The sequence below is a fragment of the Tachysurus vachellii genome, chromosome 12 (genome assembly GCF_030014155.1).
Source record: "Tachysurus vachellii isolate PV-2020 chromosome 12, HZAU_Pvac_v1, whole genome shotgun sequence".
Classification (NCBI taxonomy): Eukaryota; Metazoa; Chordata; class Actinopteri; order Siluriformes; family Bagridae; genus Tachysurus; species Tachysurus vachellii.
The window spans coordinates 8,777,397-8,805,285 of NC_083471.1; the positions used below are offsets into that span (position 1 = coordinate 8,777,397).

At 40.4% G+C, this 27,889-nt stretch overlaps 3 protein-coding genes across 3 annotated transcripts; all 3 read right to left on the reverse strand.

The window, feature by feature from the left end:
• Window positions 1-826: 826 nt before the first annotated feature.
• Window positions 827-8,489, reverse strand: smad4b (SMAD family member 4b). Its single transcript, XM_060883066.1, has 11 exons — window positions 8,365-8,489; window positions 7,191-7,573; window positions 5,423-5,597; window positions 5,033-5,062; window positions 4,462-4,704; window positions 3,973-4,062; window positions 3,021-3,071; window positions 2,728-2,911; window positions 2,371-2,539; window positions 1,900-2,038; window positions 827-1,809 (listed from the first exon to the last, which is right to left on the reverse strand). The coding sequence occupies exons 2-11, from the start codon at window positions 7,416-7,418 to the stop codon at window positions 1,598-1,600; spliced, it is 1,521 nt and encodes a 506-aa protein (XP_060739049.1). The 5' UTR covers window positions 7,419-7,573; window positions 8,365-8,489; the 3' UTR covers window positions 827-1,597.
• Window positions 8,490-9,151: 662 nt separating this feature from the next.
• me2 (malic enzyme 2, NAD(+)-dependent, mitochondrial) lies at window positions 9,152-21,894 on the reverse strand. Its single transcript, XM_060883189.1, has 15 exons — window positions 21,748-21,894; window positions 21,127-21,244; window positions 19,814-19,947; window positions 19,179-19,328; window positions 19,012-19,087; window positions 16,809-16,970; window positions 15,938-16,151; window positions 13,748-13,845; window positions 12,983-13,096; window positions 12,650-12,761; window positions 12,434-12,576; window positions 11,947-12,049; window positions 11,678-11,748; window positions 10,387-10,485; window positions 9,152-10,289 (listed from the first exon to the last, which is right to left on the reverse strand). The coding sequence occupies exons 2-15, from the start codon at window positions 21,232-21,234 to the stop codon at window positions 10,128-10,130; spliced, it is 1,746 nt and encodes a 581-aa protein (XP_060739172.1). The 5' UTR covers window positions 21,235-21,244; window positions 21,748-21,894; the 3' UTR covers window positions 9,152-10,127.
• A 1,500-nt stretch (window positions 21,895-23,394) lies between these two features.
• On the reverse strand, window positions 23,395-27,866 carry areg (amphiregulin). The gene is made up of 6 exons (XM_060883165.1): window positions 27,747-27,866; window positions 26,112-26,279; window positions 24,796-25,036; window positions 24,445-24,609; window positions 24,260-24,364; window positions 23,395-23,990 (listed from the first exon to the last, which is right to left on the reverse strand). The coding sequence occupies exons 1-5, from the start codon at window positions 27,781-27,783 to the stop codon at window positions 24,277-24,279; spliced, it is 699 nt and encodes a 232-aa protein (XP_060739148.1). The 5' UTR covers window positions 27,784-27,866; the 3' UTR covers window positions 23,395-23,990; window positions 24,260-24,276.
• Window positions 27,867-27,889: the final 23 nt, after the last annotated feature.

Genomic DNA, 27,889 nt, shown 5'->3' on the forward strand with positions numbered 1-27,889 from the left:
CAGCTTTCAAATGGTACGATACTTTAATACTATGTGATACTCTAAGCTCGCCAATGCAACAATCTCAAAATCTCACTTATACTTTAGAACCATGCAAGCTTTTATTTTCGAAAACGTTTTTGGGGATGGGAGTGTTTTCAAGAAAAAAGCTGAAATATTTGGAAAAATATTCTTATTCACAGAGACAAATCCAAAATAGCATTTGTACCAAATACCTCTTATTACCATCTGAGCAGTGACACTGTTTTCATAAAGCAGTGAGCTGCTGAGCTTCAAGCAAAGTTCTCAACATATGTCAGCGGTGAGAAAGCGGTGTAATGAAGATTAAGTGAAAGTGGTGTGAACAGATTAAAAACACTGCTCATATTTATATATAGAAAAAAACTGCTTTATCTTCCGCTTGGAAACTGGAGTGTAGTTATGAATTCTGTTTTGTTTGTGCTTCAAGCAGTATAGGGTTAGGGTTAGATCCTGTACTGTGACATCAACTCGACTATCTGGCACACAGAAGAAAAAAAAAAACACCACAGAATTAATGAACATTTTTTTCCCTCACTCTAGTCAGATCACTGGCTCTTATCCCAGCCAGAGTTGTCATGTTCTGAAACACTAGCCAGTCATGGGTGTCTGTGAGCTCAATCATACAGAACAGGACAGACGCTTTCCACTGAATGTTATGCTGCGGGATCAGTGGCTCACGTTAGCTTTCATCCTTTCCGGTCAGTAGCTGTTGACTGATATGGAGAACTGGCTGATGGATAAAAACTGGCAAATGAACAAACCAGAACAAAATGGGGGTTTAAAAAACAGGTCTAGAACACAGTAGAACACTGGCTGATGTTTATTGTGACTTTATTACAAAGTCATTACTCTAACATGGTTTTATGCTACACCAACACGTACAGATTACTGTTTTTTTATTTACTGTGATGTTTAGAGCAAGATTTGTAGCACGTTGTACAGGTTACATGTGCCATTGCCTGGTCTGTGCTCAGTACAGTTTTTCCTGTGATTCACCATAGCTAATGCTTCTGTTTATCATGTACTTTAGAAAACTAATCTAGAGAGAAGCTGTGATCCTGCAGTTTGTGTTTGGAGAACTGCTCCAAGGTCTGGTAGTGTTTCAGGAGATCCGCCCGCTTCCTCACTGGTTCTGATTCGGTTCCTGCAGTTCCTGTGCTTTCATCACAGTGATGTGTGTGAGATGATCTCTGTGTGTTTGTGCTAACAGGTGCTAACAAAGGTTAATGGTGTTAATCTGTTATTAGGTTGAATGAGAGTGAAGTCATATGTCAATGAATCAACAAGGTTTGCTAATCACTGCTCCTCATACACACCTCAAAGTACACCTGTGATCAAACACACTTTAACACCTTCGAGTTTCCTTCATGTGCTGCAGCGCCCCTCTGCCTGGAGTTTCATGTTACATACTGAGCTACACAATGCCAAGGGACAAATGTCTTGATAGTTGTAGAGAGCCAACTGAAGTCCAAGGTCAATTAGGGAACTAAAGTTCAGTTGATTGGTGAAGTCATGGTGGGGTCATTCTGAGGTGAGGAGTTGAGTGTTTGGGGTCAGGATCGCTCAGGCTCAAAGGTCAGTCAAGTGGTTGAGGGTCTGCTATAGGCATGGTGTGCAGAACTTCGTCCAACAGCTGTAGTGCTCTGTGTAAATGAATCTCAATCCAACATGGTGTTTCTTTGATGCTCTGACGAGGATAATCAGGGCCCCAACCTTTAACAAAACTCATGCGCAAAATACACAACCGACGCAGATCATCCACCCCGATACCTGCAGCTGCAGACAGACCTGACACACACACACAGATGCAACATCACCACAAACGTAGCGCATGCAACAGTACAACAATAGTCTGTGTGTGTATGTGTGTGTGCTCACTGATTGCTGGTGCTATCCCTCCCACTGATCCTGGTCCTGGTATGTTTCCTGCAACTGCTGCAGCCTGAGCTGCTGCTGCAGCCTGAGCGGTGGCTGCCTGCTGCTGCATCTGTCGATGGCACTGCCTCAGATCAAACACCTACAAAACCACCACAAACAACACCTGCATTTTGCATTGGACAAAAAAGAACAGTACATGGGGATGGGGGTGTAGATGAGGGATAGTGTGTGTTGATCTGGGATATGGGAAGTGTGATTTGAAGTCTGGTGCTTGGGGACTGTGGATAAGGGTAAGAAAGTCTGGGGACATTGGTGTGGGCATACAGTTTAGAAAACAGAAATGCATTTTCAAGATTGTGGGCTTTGATTTTAGAAACTGGGGAAGTGTATTTAGTGGTTTTGGATATTGTAGAGTGTCCTTCAGGATTCAATGGTATAAACACTTAGCAAGGGTTTAGAGGTTTGAGTTACCTTGATGTAAGCACTGGGGTATATTTTGTGGACAGCATCACCTGGTGCACGACCTGCTTCACGATCCAGATAATAACTCTGGACAAACACAGCATGGTCGCTAAGACATCGCACCCAAACATCACCCTCACCCTTACACTCCAACTGTACACCTTTACCAATGTGTAACCTGAAGGGAAAGTGCAAGATCAGGAAAATCACAAAAACTTTTGCACTAAAAAATTAATTGTTGTTCACACTCATGATGTGACTAAAATAATTATGCTATGAAAATGCCCTATAATTAAAATGTGATGATGAGCACCATGCAAACGTCATAAGTTCTGATTGAGTGTAGTCTGAAACAGATTAGCATGCCTCGCTCTCTCGATGGCCTCGGTGCGGTGAACATTGCTGAGCTGGCCCAGGCAGAACCGATCTCCTCCTGATGGATCCACATAACCGTCCACTGTCACCACTGGACATGAAGATGGCACCTTAAATGTCTCGCCCACCTGAACATCCATCTCAAAATATGCTATAGAACACCAGTAATCTGGAGCTGAAAGAGAGAGGCAGTCTGAGTTCTGGACAATCTTAACACCTAGTAACAGCTACTACAATTCAAGTCCACATTATCAGGTGTGTGTGTGTGTGTGTGTGCCTTTTACCTGGGTGTGTAGATATCGGGGGCTGGAAGATCAGTTCATTATGTACAGGCCCTGTGAGAGAGACAGCAAGAAAGAACAGAAAGAGAGAGGAAGATAAACATCAAACATTCTAGAGACAAGTAGAGAGATAAACATAATTCAAAAGATCGGTAAGCTTAATAATAAGACACTACCGAGGTAACATTGTGATGACAATAAGGTAATGTTATGACAGTAATGAGGTAACATTAGCGCTAGTAATGAGATAACTGTATGACAGTTGTTGTAACATAATTGACCATGATGCAGTAAAGTTTCTGACGAGGTAATGTTATGACAGGAATTCAATAATGTTATAATTATAATCAGGTAAAGTTACACCAGTAACGTAATGACCAGGTTGAGATAACATTATGACAGCAATAACATAAGATTAAAAGTGCACTGAAACAATGTTATGACAAAAGTATGGTAATGAAATGACTGAATCTAACCTGTCACCAGAAGTCTTTATGATGTATCGAAAGCATACCACCACAAAGGACTCACCACATCCAACAGGAGGAAGGATCCAACATCCATGCAAGAGGAAGCTGTTTGAAAGGTATATCTGGGAACTAACTTGTATCCAAAAAAACCTAACTCCACAGCTGCACAACTCACTGTAGTATTAAATTAGCATCTCGACTCCACCAAAACTGTTCATCGTGAGCTCTAAAGGGACAATATTCATGGTCAGAGTACTATAGCTGATGCTGTATTGTCTGCAAAAGGAGGCCTTGCACTACTAAGAAATTACTGCCTTATAAAAACAGCTGTTTCAGTTTGATTTTCCAACCCGTGTAATTCGGCATTTGTAGATTTTTTTTTTTTTAATACAATCTGGGTTTGGGATAAATTTATGATGGCAATGAGAAAATGTGTGTCAATGAGGATGCTAGTGAATTTTATTGCGGACTATATTGAAACTTACAGTATTGAGGTGGATGGTGCTGCAAAGCTCCGCTCGGATTGGCCAGATTTGTCGGAAAGGCACTTCCTCTTGGCCATGAGCCACTGGCTGCTGTAGGTGGAAAATAAAGATGATCTTGTTGGATGAGTCCACTCCATCATAACACTGAACTTTATGTCTTCCTATTCCCTACTCCCTCTGCTGGAGAATACTGCACACTACACAGGTAACAGAATAAGTGAAGAGAAACGTTTAGCAATACATTTGGGGCACTACATTCTGCTTGTACAAGTTCTAAATGACAAATTTTATTCATAATATATAAGCAACCTAAACACTAAATAGGATTATAGTTCATCTAAATCACAGGGAGTGCATCATTTAGACACTAATCTATTGTAGTTCAAATTCCTCAGCACGCTCACTAATGTGCAGACCTTCTGACACAGCAACATAGTACACTACGTTCAGAACAGGGTGTGGACTTAATCATACAAGAACAGGTCTTACAGGCTGGAGTAGGAGCCAAGCTGGAGAAAGCAGGGCTGGGGGCTGAGCTGGCTGCCTCAGGTGGTGGCATAAGAGCAGGGCTGCTGAACGTCTCAGGGAGAGGTGGGCGTGTGGAAGTGGGTGGAGCAGAGTGAGAGGGGGCAGGCTGATGCTGGATAGTCTGAAGACTGTGTGGCCCATCAGAGCTGGAGTGAGACGGCTGAGGGTCAAATTCCTCCTTAACTATAAGTCCGGCACTGGGAACTGCACACGCACACACACACCCCCACACACACAGCAGTTCATGAATCACTGAGTTGTAATATAATTGCAATCGTTAAATAAATAACATCGGTTTCCTCCCCCAGTCCAAAGACATGCATGGTAGGTTGATTGGCATCTCTGGAAAATTGTCCCTAGTGTGTGAGTGAATGAGAGTGTGTGTGCCCTGTGATGGGTTGGCACTCCGTCCAGGGTGTATCCTGCCTTGATGCCCAATGACGCCTGAGATAGGCACAGGCTCCCCGTGACCCGAGGTAGTTCGGATAAGCGGTAGAAAATGAGAGAGAGAAATAACTAACATCACCCTCACCTGTTCCACCCAGATTCAGTCCAGACAGATCTGAAACAGTGAGAAAGAAAAACAGAGAGAGACAATTCATTTATTTTTGTATTTAGTCTGTTCAATGTTAATGTTCTTACAAATGAACATAAAGGTTAATGTCAATATGTAATTTTTTTATTTTCACTCTTTAGCCCTATGTTCTGTGTTGTTTTGAGTCCTGGAGGAAGATTGATTTATTTCACTGTGTACTGCATCAGCTATACATGTTCAAAATGGCAATTAAGGCCTCATGACTTGACTTATTGTGTAATATGGTGAAAAGTCGGTATGAATAGAAATGATTTGATGTTCTTATTGCCATCACTGTGCAACTGAAATATGTTACACATTCCTGCTGTGTGGGTGTGTGTGTCTTACCTATACCAGGTGATGCCACTCTCTCATAGTGGTAGGGGTTTACACACACACTGTCACACTTCAGGTCAAAGGCATACTGGCAGTATTTCACATGTTTCAACTCGTTCTTATGGAGATCGGGCCACCGCCATAACCGTGCATAGATCACATGGGGAAAGCCTTTACGACCGGCAACCTAAACATACGTATTTAAATATAAAAATATTTGTTATGTAATATTATATTAATATAAAACATAATGTACAGTATACTCTGAACTATTGGAAAAGTGAGAAATTCTATTGTTTGTCAAAAGATGCAACCAGGTGAGTCCTGATAGACTGACCATTTAAACCATTACAATCACTGAATGTCTCTTAGTTAGAGTGGGTTTCAACTGTGAAGATGGCAATTGTTAATAAAAAGAAGAAACGAACATAAAGACCAGAGAGCTGTCTGTGGGGAAAACAGAAACCTTCTGAAGCAGGGAAAAGAATAAAAGCCCACCCAGAGTCACTGCACAAACACTGAGCAGATACAAAACAACAATCTGTAAAGTCCTGAAAAGGAAGAAATCCCTGGAGCACTGAGTCACACACACCAACCAGATCAACTAAGAAAACTACAGCAGCTGATGACAAAAACCTAAAAAACAACAGTCAGTGACATCACCAACTACCTCCACAGGGCAGGGTAACGGTCTCACCCAGCATTCCCACAGCACACCAAAGTGGCCTGAAGCAGATCTTTTTGGGGCCAAATCTATTTTTGCTGTGCAGCAACTGAGGCTTGAACTGAGGAATTTCACCATAAAAACACAGCATTGGTCTAATGTGTTTTTTTTACACAGTCATCCTATGATTTCCAGCACAGTGAAAAATATATTTGTTTTTTAATACTTTAATAATATTAATTTTATCATAAACTACATATTCTTATTCGGTGTGTGTGTGAGATGAAGAACACCATCACATCACAGCAGATTATGTTGGCGATCAGATCAGGTGGTGACAGGTGGAGGAGTGAATCCAAAGTCTGCACCTCATCCTTCTTCTTAACCTTAACAACAGATAAAGTGGCATTCCCTTTCTTCTGTCTACTACTTACAATGTACAAAAAACACAGATAAAACAAATTAAAGCTAATTAACATCGGACACACACTGCTTCTAATCTGCTTACATGCTCTGCACATACCAAGTTTGAAACAGGCCAGGCCAGACCAGACTGGAATTCACAAAGAAGATGATCCAGTGTGGAGAAAGTAAGGATCTGCTCCTGACCCACAACATACCAGCCTATCTGTGAAACATGGTGGTGGTGTCATGGCCTACGCTTCATGGCCGCTTCTGGAACTTACTCATTAATCTTCACTGATGATGGAGTGCATGATGGTAGCAGCAGAATAAAGTCAGACATCTACAGAAACATTCGGATCATTTACAGAGAAAAAAGTCCAATCTAATCAGGAGAAACTTCATCATGCCTAAAGACAACAATCCAAAACACAGTGACACTATACACAGGACTTTTTGAGGGAAAAAGTGTAAGTTTTCAGACTGAATAAGTCAATTTTGGTGATGTCTGTTTATACTTCTAGATATTATTATCAGGAAATAAAAAAACTGAAATTCTGATCTACTGTCTCATGTTCCTCTTTTGATGTCAAACCCAGATGTCTTCAGTATATTACTTTCAGATGAGACTGAAGTCTGAAGGCTCTCACTGTTGGACAGTCACTGCTGACAAAAACCCCAGTTATCAACATACTAAAGTGTGTGTGTGTATACCTGTAGTCTCCCATCAAGTGTGCGCTGTATAGTAACACACTTGCTGGGATGAGCTCCGTTGGTTGTGACAGCGGTGATCAGAGAGTCGAGTTCATCTTTTTTCTCTTTCAGTTTCTTCACCAGACTCTCGATGGCTCTTTTACTGAAGCTCTCGCTCTCACCACCCTGCCGATGGCACATCAGACTGTGCACAATGCTGAGACACGCGTCACTGCTCGACACTGACATGCTGAACGCACTCAGTTACACCGGAGGGGCTTGACACTACACAAACACACACTCTAATAATCAGCTTTTGGAGGGAACACACTCCCTCATACTGCCTCTGTGTGCAGTCACTCCAAGCCACACACACTTTTGCGTCTGAATCCACTGGATCAACCCTGTAACACACAAAAAGCAGCCTTGTATGTAAGCGGTGTTTCTTTATCAGCCTGCAGGGGGCGTCAGTGACACGTTTACTTTCTAAAGACGAACCGCAGCAAGACGACAGTCACAGCTACCTTTTATAACAATTATTATAGTGCTGTTTCTGAGAAAATAATATTTTGATAGCAGCAAAATACCTCTATATCAACAAATACAGATTTTTTTATTGTTTAATATTGTGCTTTAAAACCTGGATGATTAATTTATTTATCCAATTAAACAAACAATAGAGCAAACATTAAGTCCAGAGAAATTTTTAAAGTAGTTTAAAATATACTATTATATTCTATCCTGCCTGTGTAATGTTTTAACCCGTTTCTCTCTCTCTCTCTCTCTCTCTCTCTCTAGCTCTCACTCACACACACTTCTGCATCAGCAGCTAACAATTAAAGCTAATGTAAACAAAGACCATGTTAGCATCACCGTTAAACTAAGCTTTGCTGAATTAACCATTGTGAGAAAATGCGACATTAAAAGTTACTAATGGCTCCGTAAATGTTTAGAATTGTGAGGTAATACCTGATCTAATTATTAATTTTATTATAAAATCAATTCTACTGCTCTCCAGCTAGCTCAGCTCGAATCCTTGTACTGTTAGGCGCCTGGCTAATGTTGTTAGCAAAACCAGGCTAACTGTATGTGCAGGTCCCAATGAGTCAATTAAACTCAGGTTAAACTGAACTACTTGACATTTAACGAGTATTATGAACGCATAAAGATGGTAAATGAACACTTGCACAATCACCTGAAAGCTGTACAGTCCGCGGTGTGTATGTGTAAATTTATTCCGCCAACGTTAATAACAATAACAGAGAAGAAAGGTACTGATCACGCGCATGCGCACACCTGCGCACCGTCCTCAGCTCAGGACACCGTCAGCATTTCAGGAAAGCCACCTGGTGGCCATTTAATAACATGGTGTAAAAACATATTTCTCACCAAAGATGTTCAAGAGCAACAAGCATGGGGTTTATATAAAAATATATGAATGAATAAATAGTTAAATAACAATAATAGTTATAATAATTTTTACACTAATAATTATTATTGTTAATATATTATTATATTATGTTGTAATATTATATTCTATATAAGATTCAGTGGGGGCACGGTGGCTTAGTGGTTAGCACGTTCGCCTCACACCTCCAGGGTTGGGGGTTCGATTCCCGCCTCCGCCTTGTGTGTGTGGAGTTTGCATGTTCTCCCCGTGCCTCGGGGGTTTCCTCCGGGTACTCCGGTTTCCTCCCCCGGTCCAAAGACACGCATGGTAGGTTGATTGGCATCTATGGAAAATTGTCCGTAGTGTATGATTGCGTGAGTGAATGAGAGTGTGTGTGTGTGTGTGTGTGTATGTGCCCTGCGATGGGTTGGCACCCCATCCAGGGTGTATCCTGCCTTGATGCCCGATGACACCTGAGATAGGCACAGGCTCCCCATGACCCGAGGTAGTTCGGGTTAAGCGGTAGAAAATGAGTGAGAGAGTGAGTGAGTAAGATTCAGTTTTATACTATGAAACACTGAAACACACAAAATATAATTTATACATTTATTCATATAGCAAACACATCCAGAGCAACTTCTAGTTGAAATCAATTCAGCATACACAAATGCTCTAATAACATCACAATCACAAAACTATAATAATAATAATAATAATAATAATAATAATAATAATAATACATACTAATAATAATAAATACTAATACTAAAAATAATACTAAACATAATACTAATAACAACAATAACCTTGTCCATGGCTCTGTCACTAACTGTACTTTTTTGCTTTGAGCTACACACTCGCAGTGCTAAACTGAGACAAGTCAAGGATACTGTAACAAACACACACCAAAAACTTCTAGGTCAGTTATGAAGCTGAAGACAGAAAGGAGTCATACATTAACTTGGGGGTGTTTTGGTGCTCATTACTCATGTCTTCATAATTTACAAAATATCAGAAGCTGGTACAAACACAAGTAACCATAGGAGTGTGTGGAGCGGTGATGATCCTGTCATGAGTGACATCAGCAGCAGGCATTACCACCTCCTTTAAGCTCCAGGGTTCATCCTGATCCCAGGTTCCTGTATATGTGAAGTGCCACATGTTCTCCTCATGCTCCTCTTAGTGTGAGCGACTGACTTCCCATCCAGGGTCTATTCCTGGGGAATATACTCCAGATCCACAATCACTAATAATGCCCAATAAATAAAATAAAGCTCTTACTGAAGAATGAATGAATGATTGCCTTAGGAGTGAATGGGTTTGGTGACAATTCTGGTTTAGACTAGTGGAGTGTTGCAAATGATAGCAGCTATACTTAACAGTTAGTGACAGATTTTCCAGAAATTCCGGTGTGAGGAACTGTGTGCATCTGGAGTGTGTGTGTGTGGAGTGTACTGTATGTGTCCATCATGATTAGGTTTGTGTGTGTATGTGTATGCTGGAGTGTTCTTGCACTAGTGAGCTATGAATTCATATAATCAGGAGGAGTGCTGCTGAGGGACTAAAGCTCAGTCGTGTATGGGGCTGTGAGAGACACCAGGCCATTCATAGGTATCTGGGAGGAAGGAGTCGTACTGTGTGTTCCACACAACTGATCTCACATATTCCTCTTTATCCACTGGCTCTGGGTACCGGAACGCCATGCCTTTACTGTACAGGTACTCCACCACCTACACATACGCATAATTAGACACCACCCCATCTCAATATATGCGTGCACACACACACACACACACACACACACACACACACACACACAGACCTCACCTTAACAGCCATCTGCACAGACACCTCTCTGATGCTGGACAGTGGAGGGTAAAGCCGACCCTGACTCAGCTCCTCATCAGTCAGCTGAATTGCCAGGGTCTAACACACACAGACACACACACCTGAGCAAGAAAAGATTTCTGTGTGCACCAATATGAGGACCTGGTGTAAACATACCACAATATTAAGCACAAAGGAGAAGAAATTTATAGGAAATTTTGTACAAGGCTTTGGAATAAATATCATTGCACAGGATCTGAACGAGAGTGGAGCTGCTTAATCAAAACTAGAAGTTTGCTGGTTTATTTGTGGCTTGCACTGGTGGGTTGTGTATTTGGTTTGATAGCCAGGTGTGAAAATTAGGCACCAGCTCAACATGTTTTACAGCAAAATTTGACACAGACAAAGGTCTTCGGTGCAGTCGTGTTTCTGTACAAAGAAACGGAGTGAGTGGTTTTGGAGCCCATGGAGACGGGGTGTGAAATTTCTTCAGAACTGTTAGAACTTGATAAAGTAAATACATTAACAGGTAGACAAAAACAGACATAAATGTATTGCAATGAATATTTAAATAAAAGTCAGGTGAACTGGTAACATCATACACCGTGATTATCTGTGAAACTGTAATGTACAGTATATTACAGGTCACATCTATCTACACAGTCCCCCAGCATGAAGGTGTTCTTCACCTACAGAAACAGTTTTGTTCTGGCTGCTGTCTCATCTGGCTCAGTGTTCAATTCACCAGAGGGGCAATAAAATCTGTCACCAGTAAACCTGAGGCAGAGGATCAGCATGTTAAACTGCATGTTCTTTAGCACAGAAAAAAATTCGTCCTTTAAAAGGTGGTGGCAGAGAACATGATGGATTGTAACCTCCTGTTGCCCTACGTCTGGTTTGCTGTCCACTTGTAGAAGGTTTTAAAAGGGACTGGACCAAACGCAAAGCCTCATATTGGCTAAAGCCATTGTGTCACATCTTGCTTGTCTGAAACGGTACTGCATAAGAGGTGAAGGTTCGAGAGAACTCTAGTGTCCTGAACAGAGCTCTGACTCTGACTAGACCCCACTGAACACCGACTGAACGCCAGACCTTCTCACCAACATCAGAGTCTGATCTCACTAATGCTCTTGTAGCTCAATGATCAATCACTAATCCCCACATACACAATCCAACACCTAGTGGAGAATTGTCCAGAAAACTACACAGTACTGAGTGTTCAGCTTCTGACTCATAGAAAGAGTTTAACTGCAGGAACTGCTTTAACATCTGCAAATACAGTCATATTTACCTTGGCAGCTTCAAGGAACACCGTATCACTTATGTGTCTGACTCCACTGAGGATCACAGCCAGAGCTACACCTGACAAAACACACACAGAAAATGTACAGTTCAAACAGTTTAGATTAATAGATTAATTATTTCACCTGACCAAGTTTAAAGCACAGCCACCAGAGGGTACTGCTTCTAAACAGAGAATATGAACACACACAAGCACTCAAGCACATGAGCACAAGCACAAGCACACGCACACACACGAGCACGCACACATACACACACCAGGAAATATGTATGCGTTGTTTCCCTGTCCCGGGATGAGGATTCTGCCATCATCCAGAGTAACAGCACCAAATGGACTGCCACTTGCAAACAGACACCGACCCTTAAACACACAAACACACAAAATTACACCATTGTATCCCAAAAACAGACAGCCAAATGGTGATTTCTATTTTCTATACACAGTGAAAATCTTAGATAGATAATTTATAAAGCTTTTTTTTTCAAACAAATATTGTTTATCATCAATATTTTAATTTAATATTAACTCAACTTTTACAAGTTAAGTTGGCTGTGTTTTCCATGGCATAAAGGTTTTTGTTGAAGTGTTATTTTGCTAATATTCCTTCAAATTCTGAGCAATGAAGATTAACAATATTTCAGGGGAAAAAAATCGTGTTTCTAAATTGTTCTCTAATCATTTTTCCACTGTATGTATGATTCATTATATGATTTTTTCAGAAAAAGCTGTGTGTGCGTGTTGTACATGTGTGAGGCTGTAGGCGTCCTCTGCAGTGCACTCAGCTTTAGCAGTCGGGTTGCTGAGAGCAAAGATGATTGGCCGCTCATTTAACGAGCCCATTGCTCTGATGACATCATGAGAGAAGAGACGCCCCGCCCCTGCCACACCTAAACACACAGGAAAGTATCAAATACACACACTCTCACACTGACACACACACATACTGACACACACACTTACCAATAATGGCTGTGGGTCTGATGACATTAACAGCATCCAAAAAACTCTTTACATCTCCAGGACTTGGGTGAACAAATCCTTCCTGATTACTGTCTGTGGACTGAGATCTGCCCTAAACACACACACGCACGCACATAGTAGAGTCATAGATCACACTGGATCTAACAAGCAAGCATACCGCACACTCTGACTCGCGCGCACACTCTGACTCGCGCGCACACTCTGACTCGCGCGCACACTCTGACTCGCGCGCACACTCTGACTCGCGCGCACACTCTGACTCGCGCGCACACTCTGACTCGCGCGCACACTCTGACTCGCGCGCACACTCACCTGGACAAGGAGGCCGTCTTTGTCAAACATCCATATCTTCTTGCGTGCGTCTGCCTGACTCACTCCCTCCTCCATCATGGCCATGACGATAAGGTTAGCGATGCCTAGAGCAGCCTGAACACATGCACTGTTTACACACTGCTCGTAATGCTAAAGCTAATAGATCATTAACATTGCCATCTGTTATAGCAAATATGGTACATGGCCAAGGAATGTGATTAATGTTGCAAAACTTCCTGTTTAATGATTGAGTTCAATGATATGAAATCAGCAATTGCAGCAAAGGAGAATTAACTTTAAAATAATAAATAAATAAAAGAAAAGGGATGAATCTGAAGCATTCAAAATAAAGTGTGAAATCTGTCACTGTACTGGTCTGTGGTGGTGAATAAAGACATCAGTTTCACTCGGTTTAAGAATCAATACATGTTCCTATCCTCATCTATTGTCACTGGGGTGATGATAAAAAGAGTAAGGTCATAAATACAGGCAAGGGAAGTGAGGTTATTCAGCAGGACTGTTGAACTTACTCTCTATAAAGAGTCTAGGGCTCAATCTGGGAATATTAGCATGAGTAGAACAGCTGCTCCCCAAAATCAAGAGGAAAAATGTAAGGTCTGAGCACCATTCAAGCTTGCCCCCTGGTGGGCTCCAGAAGAGGCTCCATTCTCAAGAGGCAGAATAAATAAATAAATTGGAATAATGATTTAATACAAATGGTTTTAGTGTGTGTGTGTGTGTGTGTGTGTGTGTGTGTAAACGTACCTCTCCCGCTCCCAGAAACAGAACTCTGTGCTCAGTGATTGGTTTCCCTACCACACGCTGTGCCGCCAACAAACCCGCCAGAGCTACTGCTGCAGTGCCTACACACACACACACACACACACACACACACACAGAGTTAGTAAACCAGGCTGTGGAATGTGTGGATCTGTGATATACAGAGTCTTCTAAAATCAGATTTTCAGACTTAATTGTCTTTGTGGAAGTGGGGACATGTTTGACCGACAGTTTGTACTGCATAACCCCTGGCAAAAAGTATGGAATCACCCCTCTCAGAAGATGTTCATTCAAATGTTTAATTGTGTAGAAAAAAAAAAAAAACAAGCACATATATGCAACAAAACAATTTTCACTCAACAATCCAAACTTCTCGCTGTATAAAAAAATTTAAAAAAAAAAAAAAAAAAAAAAAAAAAAAAAAAAAAGAAAGATAACTATAGTCAATTACATCTGTTTTTACAGATCAAACAAAGGAAAAAAATATAGAATCACACAAATCTGAGGAAAATTATATGGAATCACCAAATAAACACAACACTACTAGTACTTTGTTGCACAACCTCTGGCTTTTATAACAGCTTGAATTCTCTGAGGCATGGATTTAACTAATGACAAACAGTATACTTCATCAATCTGTCTCCAGCTTTGTCTTATTGCAGTTGCCAGATCAGCTTTGCAGGTTGGAGCCTTGTCGTGGACCATTTTCTTTAATTTCCACCACAGATTTTCAATTGGATTGAGGTCCGGACTATTTGCAGGCCATGCCATTGACATTATATGTCTTTCCTGTAGGAATGTTTTCACAGATTTTGCCCTATGGCACGATGCATTATCATCCTGAAAAATGATGCTACCATCACCAAACATCCTTTCAACTGATGGAATAAAAAAGTGTCCAAAATCTCAACATAAACTTGTGCATTTATAGAAGATATAATGACTGTCATCTCTCCCATACCTTTACCTGACATACAACCCCATAACATTAATGATGAATAAATTTAATTGGAACGGCACCAAACAAAAGTTCCAGCATCATCACCCTGCCCAATGCAGATTCGTGATTCATCACTGAATATAGCGAGCATCCAGTCATCCACAGTCCAAGATTGTCTTTCTTTAGCCCACTGAAACCTTGTTTTTTTCTGTTTAGATGTTAATGATGGTTTTCGTTTGGCTTTTCTGTATGTAAATCCTATTTCTTTTAGGCGATTTCTTACAGTCCGGTCACAGACATTGACTCCACTGCCCATTTGTTCCTCATTTGTTTTGTTGTGCATTTTCTGTTTTCAAGGCATATTGCTTTAAGTTTTCTGTCTTGGCGCTTTGATATCTTTCTTGGTCTACCAGTATGCTTCCCTTTTACAACCTTTCCATTTGATTTGTACTTGGTCCAGATTTTAGACACAGCTGACTGGGAACAACCAACATCTTTTACAACATTCCGTGAAGATTTACCTTCTTCGAGAAGTTTGATAATCCTCTCCTTTGTTTCAACTGACATCTCTCGTGTTGGAGGCATGAGTTATGTCAATCATCTTGGTTCAACACATCACTAATGTGTGCAAGCACTCTTTTTTAACTGCAGACTAATTAGCAGTTGTAATCAGATACAGGTATTTGTTTTACAAATGCAAAGTGCATGGTGATTCCATATAATTTTCCTCAGATTTGTGATTCCATATTTTTTCCTCTGTTTGATCTGTAAAAACAGTTGTAATTGACTATAGTTATCTTTCTTTATTTTGTATTTTTTTTAAGTGTTTTATACAGCCAGAAGTTTGGATTGTTGAGTGAAAATTGTTTTGTGGCATATATGTGCTTGTTGTTTTTTTCTACACAAACATTTGAATGAACATCTTCTGAGAGGGGTGATTCCATACTTTTTGCCAACGGTTGTAAGTGGAAAAACACAGAGCTACATTTATGGCATTTGGCAGACACCCTTTTCCGGAGCAAAAAAAAGTGTGTGTGTGTGTGTATGTGTGTATGCTGAATAACAAGCAGAAAAAAAGGGAAATCAAGCTGTGATCTAAAAGCCTGCCTCCGGTCTCCACTTTCCACAAACCCTCTTAAAACACACTAGTCTCATTGTATGACTCGCTCCTAATAAACACAGCTTCACTCTCACACAAACAGAGAGTGTGTGTGTGTGTGTGTGTGTGTGTATACCCTGGATGTCATCATTGAAGGTGCAGTATCGATGTCTGTATTTTTTCAGGAAGCGGAAGGCATTGTGATTTCCAAAGTCCTCGAACTGTATAAGTGTGTCCTGACCGTACTTATCCACCACCGCTTCCATGAACTCATCGATCAGGTCATCGTATCGCTGTGAGCGTTCACGTCGCTGGTACAACCCCATATAGAACGGGTCCTTTAGCAACTTCTACACACATAAACACACAAGCACAGTGTTAGTGTGTCAGAACCCTGTCAGAGCAGTCAGACGATTCTGAAGTCATCCTGTAATAAAGGAGTCTGTAATATTACTGGTACTAAACTACTGGTGCATAGGGGCTCAGCAGTTAATGCTCTGGGTTACTAATAAGAGCTTATAACCCTCTGCTTTAGAGAAGAATTTCACTGTACTCCAACATATATGTGGTAAATAAAAGCTTTCTTTTTTTATTACTAATTTAAAGAACTCTGAACTAGGCAGAAGGTCACAAGGTCAAGGATACAGTGTGAGTCTTCTTTATTTATATTTTAGAATTATATATTTATCGTGACACCGTGCTCTGCCTGTATTCTCTACAAAATCTCTTTCAGTATAGAATTCAGTAAAAGTAATTTCAACAAATCCCGGTGACAAGAGTCACAAAAGTAAGTATGCAGTGCTGAGGAATTCAAACAGACTGAACACAGGTTAAACATTTGGATCTCACCACAGTGGAGGAACGTCCAGAGACGATTAGTACCTTTAGATCCCTCAAGTGAAAGTGTAATGGAAGCACCCGATACAGTCTTTAAGTACATTTCTTAAGTTAGCTGGACAAAAAAAGGTAAATTTTGTGTGTGTGTGTGTGTGTGTGTGTACACTCACCTCATTATCTGTTCCCACATCGATACACACAGGCAGGCAGCTTTCTGGTCTGATTCCAGCACATGCGGTGTATAAACACAGCTTCCCTACAGGAATACCCATTCCATATACACCCAGATCACCCAGACCCAGAATCCTCTCACCGTCTGTCACTACCACAGCCTGCACGCACAAGCACACACACACCAACTGAGTTCCTTCAGTTAATCTCTTATTAAATAAGAATAAGCATCCTGTCCCTGTGGAAAGGTTAAGAAGAAGAGAGTGATGTCAAAAGCTTTTGGTGTCCATTGGAATGGCATCATACTTTTTTCTCTAAAACAATTCCATAAACCCATAAACCATAACCAACCAATTACAATCACCTTATCACCGCAAACTTAATATGAGAAAGCTTCAGGAAACATGCAACACAGCAATGGCTCACTTATTAGACAAGAGGAGTGGTAGGAACACTTAACCTTTTATATACTATTTTATATCCATAGTAGCTTCATCAATTTTACTGTTTATAACTTTAACACAATCAAGTTTTACTATCTAAGGTAAATTTGAAGACTATTCAAAATTGTAGAGCACAGGATTGTTTAAAAGTTTACTGTCCATCCCAATGAACATCAGGTCTTAAGAGACATCAAAGGGAATCTCATTGTTTAGTATCTGTATGGGACGGCTGGGACACTTGTGGACATTTGTCTGTGCAAAGGTTTTGGACAGGTGTGAAAAAGGTTGTAAATTACAAATGCTTTCAAAAATAGAATTGTTTATTGTGATCAATTAACGAAATTGAAAGTAACAGAAGAGATATCCAAATCAAATCAATATTTGTTGTGACCCTTTGCCTGTTAAACAGTATCAGTTTTTCCAGGTCCACTTACACAAAGTTTCTTAAGGAACTTGGCAGGTAGATTCTTTGATACATCTTGGAGAACTAATCACATATCTTGTGTGGATGTAGGCTGTCTGGGATTACACGAAGATACAGAAGGATCTCAGTCTTTCTGTATCTTCGTGTAATCCCAGACAGATTTGATGATGTTGATCAGGGTTCTGTGGAAGACAAACTTCCAGGACTCCTTGTTATTCTCTACACTGAAGATGGTTCTTAATGACATTGGCCTGTATGTTTGAAGTCATCGTCCTGCTGCAGAATAAATTTGGGGCCAATTAGACACCAACCGCATGATGTACTGCATGATGGATACCATTCATCCTAAACAGATCTCCTACTCCATTTTTTTAAATGCAGCCCAAGGAACCTCCTTCACTGTTGCCTGCACACACTCATTATTGTTCTCCAGCTCTTTTGGTGAACAACCTGCCTCCTGCTACAGCCAAATATTTCAAATCATCAGTCCAGAGACATGCTGCCATTTTTCTACTTAAAAAGCTTTTTGTAGGTCACTCTGGATACGGGAGTCTGCCAAATGCTCTAAATGTAAATGCCCCCAGTCCCTATGTTTGTGTGCATAGTGGAGTCTCCTAGTATTGTTTCCATGTTGGAGGTTTGGCATTTTGGCCGCAGTTCTTCCATAAAGAACACTTATGCCCGGACCTTCGATGGGTGTGCCTGTGTCCCACTCGCATCCACCAGTTCTGTGCTGATTAACATCTCCCGATGTTGAAGGGAAATAAGAGCAATGTGTCTTTCATCTGCTGCATTAAGTTTCCTTGACCCACTGCATCTACGCTCTTCAACTTTGCCCGTTTCTTTGTGCTTCCTCAAAACAGCTTGAACATTACATCCTGAAACCCCAGCCTGCTTTGAAGACCTTGCTGATGCAGTAAAACTACCTTGTGTCTTGTTGCTGTGCTCAGTCTTGGCATGGTGTATGACCTGTGACATAAATATGTCTCCACAACCTCACCTTAATAACAGAGTTTGGCTCCTCATCCAGTGTAAAGCTCCTACACAGCTGTTACAATTAATGAATGGGTTTAAACTATACATGAAACTGATGATCATTAACACCTGCTTGGTATAACTGGTGAATCGCACATCTGACTCTGATCCTACAAACTCACTGACCTTGTGCAAGATGCCGGTTTTGAAGCCAAAGGGGAATCACACCAAATATTAATTTGATTTTGATTTTATAGTGTATAGTGATATGAAAAATGTTTAGTCAACAGGGTTTATTGCACTCAAAGTTGACAGTTGACTACGTGTGTGTGTGTGTGTGTGTGTGTATATATAAAGTACCTTCACATTAGTTTCTGGCCAGTTGTCCAGGATGGAACGGATGTGTCCCTGATCCATAATAGAGATAAATAGGCCTCTGGTATACCACACACAAACACACACAATGTACACACATAACAAAACACATGATAGTAGTTGAATATATAGTGCATGTGTTAGGAATGTACTTGGGCCTGCGGAAGATGTGTCCGTATTGGGTGCAGGCGAGTCCCACAGTGGGCGTGTACACAATGGGCATCAGAGCCTCAATGTCCTCCATCAACACACGATAGAACAAACGCTCATTACGCTCCTGGATCCCCATAAGGTAGATATACCTAGTTAGATACACACACACCAACTTCACTGTAGTATAAATTTTTGTATGAATTATTCAGTGTTGTATAAATTTGAATAAGCACACTGCTATGGTGAGGTTGCTATGTATATTCATACAACCACAAAGTCCAATATGCAAAGAGCACCTCCTGTCTCTGCTTATCACCAGCTGATAACAAAAGGAGTGGTCTGTATGTGTGTACGTTTGTTATGCATTTGTGTTTTTCAATAAAATACTGTGATGGGACTGAGTTTTTCCACATCATGACGATTTGCACATCTCAGTTTTATTCTCCAGTTTTACAGCAATTTAACAATTACCAGTTTCTACTCTACATCTCAGTATAAAGTAAAAAAAAAATAAAAAAATCCATACATGAGACAAACATTTTACAGAGCTGCTGTTATACCAAATGTTATACCAAATGAATCAGTGTGTGTTGTGAACAGAAAGGATTATGGGTAAGTGTTCAATGTGCAGTACTTCTGCAGGGGGTCCGACATCTTCCTCAGGTTCTTCTGAAAGCGCATGGCCTGTAGGTCCTGAGTCTCAAACTTTGGGGGCAGCAATCCATGCAGTCCCAGGACCTGTCTCTCCTTTAGGGTGAAGGCCATGCCCTACACACACACACACACACCAGAGATTCTTGACTCACAATGTACAATGACTTCCAATTTAAATTAAAATCTGTAGTTGGTTTGAGATTTTATTTGAATTCTGAATATTGGTGTTTACATTTTCTTTACACCATAATTCAAAATAAAACTATAAAATGATCATGTTTGGTGTTTTGGAAGAATGAAAAAAAATGCATCAACCTTAAGAAAGTGGTTTTAAAAATCTCAGCAGCAGTTGTTGGGAAATTAAAAAAAACACAAATTAAGTGAAGGTAAGAGATTAGTGACGATGTTGTGGTTTAAAATTGCTGGTCGTTATAGACACACACACACACACAATTTAAATTATAATTTAATTTATGATTTAATAATTAAGTAATAAACTTAATTTGAAATTGTGTTGTGTTCCAGGTAACCTGAGGACAAGTCAGTCCACACTGTCTGTCTGCTTTGTTTCAGTTTCATTGAAGTGATCCTTGACTGGCTGTGAGTGTGCAGCTGTCACCACCACAAACTACATTAATAAAGTCGTCTGTATAAACCTGTGTCCGGTGACCGACAGGCACTGGGCTGACAAACACAGTTAAATGCCTCCCGCTCTCAGGAGCATGCAAACCTGTATGGACTAAAAGCCTGGGAAATAATTCATTAACTGCAACCACTGTGTTATAGAAAATGTGGCTTGTATATAAGAAACATATTTTAAATAAGTTTTGTTTATTAAATCCAGTTAATTAAGTCTGAAACGTGGCACATTTCCAGAAACACACTTGGAAATCTACATTAGAATTAGAATTACCAAATTAGAATTGAAATGAAGAAGGCCACGGAATGCTGACAAATGTTTCTCTGAGAATCACTTCCCTGTCTTTGACTTGGTGATTGTGAAGGATTTACGTAGTGCTCTCACTCTGGTCAATGTCTGCAGCAGATTTTTGCCCCGTTATCTTCACCTCTTCCTCTAAAATGTGTAGAAAACTGAATCTCTTCATTTTTTCGAATGTTTGAGGAACTTTCCTTCAGTTTCATTCAGGAAACTCTTTCCCAAGCTGTGGTTAAGAGGCAACATGATTCCTGTGTTTTTATGTTTAGAGTGAGGACCCGATCTGCTGAGTCACTGCTCTAATGACTTCCAGACCCAAACACCTCTGTGTGTGTTTGTGTGCGTGTGTGTGTTACCTTGTTGGTGCGTGGGTTGAGCATCAGTGGTTTGCCCTTCTCTTTAGTGTGAGCCATGCGACACACACTCAGACATGGCCACACACTCACACGCAGTCTTGACAGCATGATGATATACCTAAAACACACACACACACACACACAAGGAACTTGGATTTAGAATACCATAATCCTGCCCTCACACACTCACAAGGAACTTAGATTTAGAACACCATAATCCTGCCCACACACACACACACACACACACACACACACACACACACACACTCTCTCTCTCTCTCTCTCTCTCTCTCTCTTAAAGTCATTATTGCTGCTGTTATACAATTCCAAAGTGCGTGGTGACAGGTGTGTGTGTGTGTGTGTGTGTGTGTGTGTGTGTGTGTGTGTGTGTGTGAAGAAATTGAGCTTAAAATGAAGTGAATTTAAAAGTAAAGTTGTACTATTATCACTTGTACTTGCAATTTTAAAATAAAAACCATATTTCAAGCAACAATTACAACATAATGTTGTGAGGTAAAGTGTGTGTGTGTGTGTGTGTGTGTGTGTGTGTGTGTGTGTGTGTGTGTGTGTGTCTATAACGACCAGCAATTTTAAACCACAACATCGTCACTAATCTCTTACCTTCACGCGTTTTATCCGTCTTTAATAATCACTATTTACAGCTGCATACTCTTTTAAATGTCCATATACTCAGAGAACGACCTATTTTGAATGAACCTTTGAGGCGCGTGAAGCCAGAAGTAATTTGACTTCCACTCAAGTCTCGTGTTGCGCTTGTGCGCATGCGCATTTCAAATGCGACTTTCACTAGAAGACACCATCAGCGCCTACTATCGGAATTAAACATAATAATCACGACGTAATTCTCATAAATCTCTCTATGATGTGTTATTCCGTTTCATACAGAATTTGTTGATAATCACTGGATTAAAATGTATCTGTGTATTCATGTAGTTATCACTTTATTATCACATTATTACTTCCAAAGTGAAATAATCAACAGTAATAACGTATCCAGAGGATTCTAAATAGAAGCAAAAACCTAAAACAGAGTGAATTTAAGTGTAAACTCCAGTCCTTAGAGTAACAACAAACACACAACAGAGATTCATCAGATGTTCCACAATAAAGTGCAGTGTTACTAAAGGTGTTCTTCTGTTTGACCAGTAATGCCTAAATGTAGCACATTGTCCAGGATGGAAACTCGTTTGTTTATGATCTTCTTTTCTAAGTCCTCTTTATCAGTTTCTTGCTTTATCGACGTTAATGCTGCTTCTCTGGCATATTGCAGTACAGGATCTCCAGCATTTTAATGCAAATGTTAAAGGACCCGAGATTCCTCAGAGAATAGAATCTGCTCTTCATCTTCCTGAACACAGCTGACCTTCATGTGGACCTTCCAGTCCAGCCTGTTGTCGAGGTGAACAGCAAAATATTTGTAGAATGCAACCAGCCAAACTCTTGACCCTAGATTTTTACTGGTCTAGTTGTGGTTCTCTTCCTCCTTAAATTAACCACCATCTCTTTTGTCTTGGCAGCATTAAAGAATAGATGTCTATCCCACATGCACCCAACCTTCACATAGTCATGTGAGAAATTCAGCAGGTGACAGAGGTCTGACTTGTCCTGGACGTCTGTGATGAAGAGGGTAAAGAGGAAGAGGGACAGCACAGTTCCCTCATGGTGCTAATCTTCATGTCTTTATTCATAACTCCATAAACTGTATCAAGTCTATTTAAATACTGATATCATCTCTTCTGAACAACCAACAGTTTAATGTCAATATTGTGTCCTGATGTGTGTGTCCAAATGATTTGCTCACCTTTCTAGATATTGTCATTCAGCTCGACAGAGTTGTATGGGACCCTGAAAATAGGAAAAATAGGAACAAAAATGTCCTAGACAAACTGTGTGTCTGTTCTGTTCCATCTTTGTGTAGGATGGAACACAGTTTAACAAGAGTACATCTAAAACCACTAAAAATGAAAACTGTGAACTGCTAGACTGTGTATAGTAAGATGTCAACTGTCAACTCCCACAGAACCTAGGCTTGTCATAGAAAGCTGCTCTGCTGAAGCACTCATGACAGCTCAGCAGTGACAGTGAGTGTGTTTATACAATAGTCTGATTTGACAACAATCTGATTAATGTGTTTATGGAAAGTTCAATAATCAAAACACATCAACAGTTGGATTTAGGCACTAACAGACTCAGAGTCTGATGTTAATAAAAAAAATGAAATAAAAAAGGAGTTATCAGAGTGTTACATATTTTTAATACTTTTATTGGTGATCTACACAAATTGTTTACCATGTTTACACCACCATACTGCATCACATTAGCCACACTTTTAACCTAGCATCAGAATTATCATTAAAATCAGAGCATGAGCGAAACTGAAATGTTTATAGATATCAGAGTTGATCTATTTTAACAGCCTTGTGAACCGTAAGAGGCCGATGCAATTTGTAAAGGTTTTTGGCATTTAATAATGATATTTTTTAAAGTATCCTGGTGCTGAAATGATCATCACCCCCTTTCTGTTATAGACTCTAGGCATGTGTAATGTAATTGCAGTTGCACTTCTCTTTACAGGCAGCAGACATTACACACTGCACCTTTAAATAGCAATGCATCAGCAACACATCAACATGCTGTTTGTTTTTACACTCGGCTGTTAATGAGGAACAATCATCATCATCATCATCATCGGATCTGTGTAGTAACAAAATTGTACATCACACACTGTGAAAATATTAAAATATAAAATACATTTCCAATAAATAAATAAATATTCAGGGTGAAGCGTGTAGCATGTTTCTCCAAAGCTGTGTGTTCTGAATGCTCTGCTCATTCTTTTGTGTCTGAAACACACACACACACACACACACACACAGACACACACAGATTAATCCTCTTTAATACTTCCCCTTTGTGGACTGCTAAATAATTCTTCACACTCAAACTTGATGTAAGTGTAAGTGTGTGTGGATGCAGGTATGATAAACACTCCAAAGTGTTCAGGGGAAGTGAATGAGTGTTGGGAACAGCACTGGGGATAAGAGTTAATGAATAGGGGTGCCATAAATGCTACTTTATTTATTTGTTAGTTTATTTGTTTGTTTGTTATTACCTGCAGGAGATGCTCTGTCACACTGCGCTGTTATACTTCTGCAGTTTGTCACTTTCATCAGCAGCACTGAATAGTGCTGCCTGGAAACTGTGCTGAGCTCGGTAACTAACACACATACAGACACAAAGTTAGTGTGGAGGTGTGTGTGTGGGTGTGTGTGTGTATGTGAGAGAGAGAGGTCTTACTGCACACAGATGATGAGCAGGAGAGCGGAGCAGCTAATGATTGACAGAACGACTGTGATGATGATGAGTGTGATGTGCAGTGTGTCGTCATGATGATCTCGCTCCACAGACCCTATCTCTAACAGCTGGATACCACATCGCACACCGTCATACCCCTTCATACACCTGTCAATAAAATCGCACCTGCCAGTCAGATCAAAACCTGCCAATCAATTCAAACCTGTAAATCACATTATACAGCTGTCAATCATCTCACCTATAACAGGTAAATTATGTAAATAAATTAGTGCACAAGTTAAACAACTAATTAAGCAAACATTAAGCATAAATTGTGTGTGTGCATTTACTTACACACAGACGGGCTCCTTTAAGTCATATAAGTAGGTGCAGTAGCCGTGGATGCAGTACTCTCTGTGGGAGGTGTGACAGGGATCAGGGGCGGAGCTGAGGTTTGCGATGTGGGTGGAGCTATGGGAGATACTGTAGACGGGGCTGTTGGTGAGATTCTGTGCAGGAGTGCTGTTTCTCTGTCTCGCACTCAACTGGGCCTTATTCCTCTTTTTCCAACCATGTTTCTTGCGGCCACCTCGACCTAATACAAGCACACACAGATTGTAACTCCAGTAACAGTACAGTAACTCCAACACCAACACCGTCTACTTTAAATAGCAAGGGAAAGTTTGTATAGATTCCTTTACTCCTTTCCTGTAATGTCCTTTACTCATGAGGACTCATTTCATCTCTCTCATCACTCATCAGTCACTAATCTCTGTACTGTAGTAAAAGCATATTCTAATCAAGCATTCTACACAAGGATGTCCTTGCATAATGGCCTTCATCCATCACATGGATCAAAAATCACATTCCTGAGATATTTCAGTCTGGATTCAGCATCATGGTCATGAGTAGAGCAAGAATGTGAACTGCACCATCTACCACTACATCATCTACATATACCATATCAACAGCAGCAGCCTCTTTTGTGAGACATTGTCACACAAATGAATACTATTAAAACATGTAATCACACATCCCTCACAGCCCAGCTCCTGCACCACTGTATGTGTATTGCACTAACAATGTATACACACGATTTCACTGCTCTAGCGAAATCTAAAAAATGTCATTTTTAATGTCAAACAACCTAAATGTTTGTCAATTAGTGTGATGGCTGTGTGATTAGTGTGATTAGTGTGATCAATATTTTCCTTATTATGAATTTTTTTAGAATGTGCACCTAAGTTTCAGTTAAATGAGTTACATTCTAAATGAATGTTAGATGGTTCCCTGATTTACCTACTTGAATGTATTAAAAGTCTAAATGGGTGTCTTACAATACACTGATGTTGTTATGTAGTTTCAAAATACAACACGAGCATGTTTAAATGTAGTAAAAAAGCTTTTTGGTGTCTTAGGATGCAAAATTACAACATATGGGCTACTATATTGTTGTTGTGTCATCACTCATATTGCAAGCCATAACCCTGCTTTTCATGACAAACTAAATGAATAGCCCTGACCTACACTATCTATGCCATCTACAGCTACAATATTTATACCATCTATAAACCTTACAACCCAAGAGTTGGACTAAATCTTCTTTTTAGGTGTTGAATCATTTCTTTCCATTGTAGGTAATATGTGTATGTGTCTGTCTGTGAACGTACCTCTACCCAAAGGTGCCCCTGTAAACAGTCCTGAAGGTCCATCCTCAGATTCTGGCTCCTCTCCAAGTGCACTCTGAAGCCCCTCCCCAGATGCTGATGTCACAGTCACATGACCCAGCTCAGCGCTGTGAGCAGTAGATGAAGCTAAAGAGATGAGCGCACTGCAGGCTACACACACACACACACACACACAATTACAGAGTGAAGTTAAGGTGTGATGAACCAAATGATAAACATTACAGTTCCATCAACTTTCTTAAATGGAGCTTTAGTTTTTACAGAAGAAGAAGCTCCAGAAATCTGTAACATCACTGTGACAGACCGGGACGTCAGCACTTCTGCTCACAATTGCAGAGATAGATTTATTGTTAGCGAGTTTAATGAATTATTTGTTCATTTTGCTCTTGATCCTATTTGTGTACATTACTACACCTTGTTTCATTTCCATTTTAATTCTGATTTGAAACCAGGCAAGAACATGTCTGTCTAAATGATTACTGGACCGAGCAGAGGGGGTTGGATTGGTGTTTATAAAGAAGAGGCTTTATAACATTCTAGAAAAACTTGAATTACAATCATGTGAACTTGCTTTAATTACTGAGCGATATAAACTGCATACTGTTTTATTTTCAGTCCATTAGGGGAAAAAAATACATTTTACAGTGGATAAATACTTTACACGATGATATAAAGACGAACAAATGTTCCATCTTACTGCTGAAAATATAGTTACAGAGACAGATACACAGATGAAGCTCCTGCAACAATCTGCCCCACACACTCACTGGCTCCACCCACTCACTGACTCCACCCACTACCCCACACTGACCATATCAAGTGTCTTACTGATGCTCAAAAGACCTGTAACATAAATCAGGCTTAATCCCTAAACCTTAGTCCCTAATCCCTGCCCCTTAAACTGTACGGATATTGTTTATTAACAGAATCCACTCTAGTGTGTGTGGAGACAATAAGACCTGTAAAAGTGTAACACAACTCAAAATGAATGAACACACTTCTGTCTGTCTCTGAGTCATGCTGAAAGCAGCCCATTGTGGAGTGTGTATTAACTGTGTCACACTGTGTGTGTGTGTGTGTGTGTGTGTGTGTGTGTGTGTGTGTGTGTGTGTATGTATGGGGCGTGTCTGTGTACTGAAATAGCTGTGTGAACAATAAGCACTCCTCCTTCCTTTTGTTTTCTAATGCTTCACCTGCACTACCATTTCCCTTTCACACACACACACACACACACACACACACACACACACACACACACACACACACACACACACACACACACACACACACACACACACACACACACTTCACCTCAAAAAGTGCATATAAATATTAATGTTTAACACAGAAAATTTAAAAGTATGTTTGTGTGTGTGTGTGTGTGTGTGTGTGTGTGTTTGTGAGCATGGTTCCTTTCCTCAGGTGAGACAGAAGGAGGAGAGTTTTTCAGGTAAGAACTTGTCTTCACATAGCTGACAGCACACACACACACACACACACACACACACACAAATATACACACATGTAAAACAGTACAGCAGACAAATTTTTTCTGGAGTCTGAAAGTGTGTGTTTGTGTGGGTGTGTGTGTGTGGGTGGGTGGGTGTGTGTACTCACCAAGGTAGAGCAGAGAGGAGAGCAGGATGAGGTTCATGACAGAGCACCGTCTGGCTATGTCTCTCACTCTCACACACACACACCAGCAGCTGCTTTTATAGGCACCTGGTGTCAGGGCGTGTGTGTGTGTTTGTCTGTGTTAC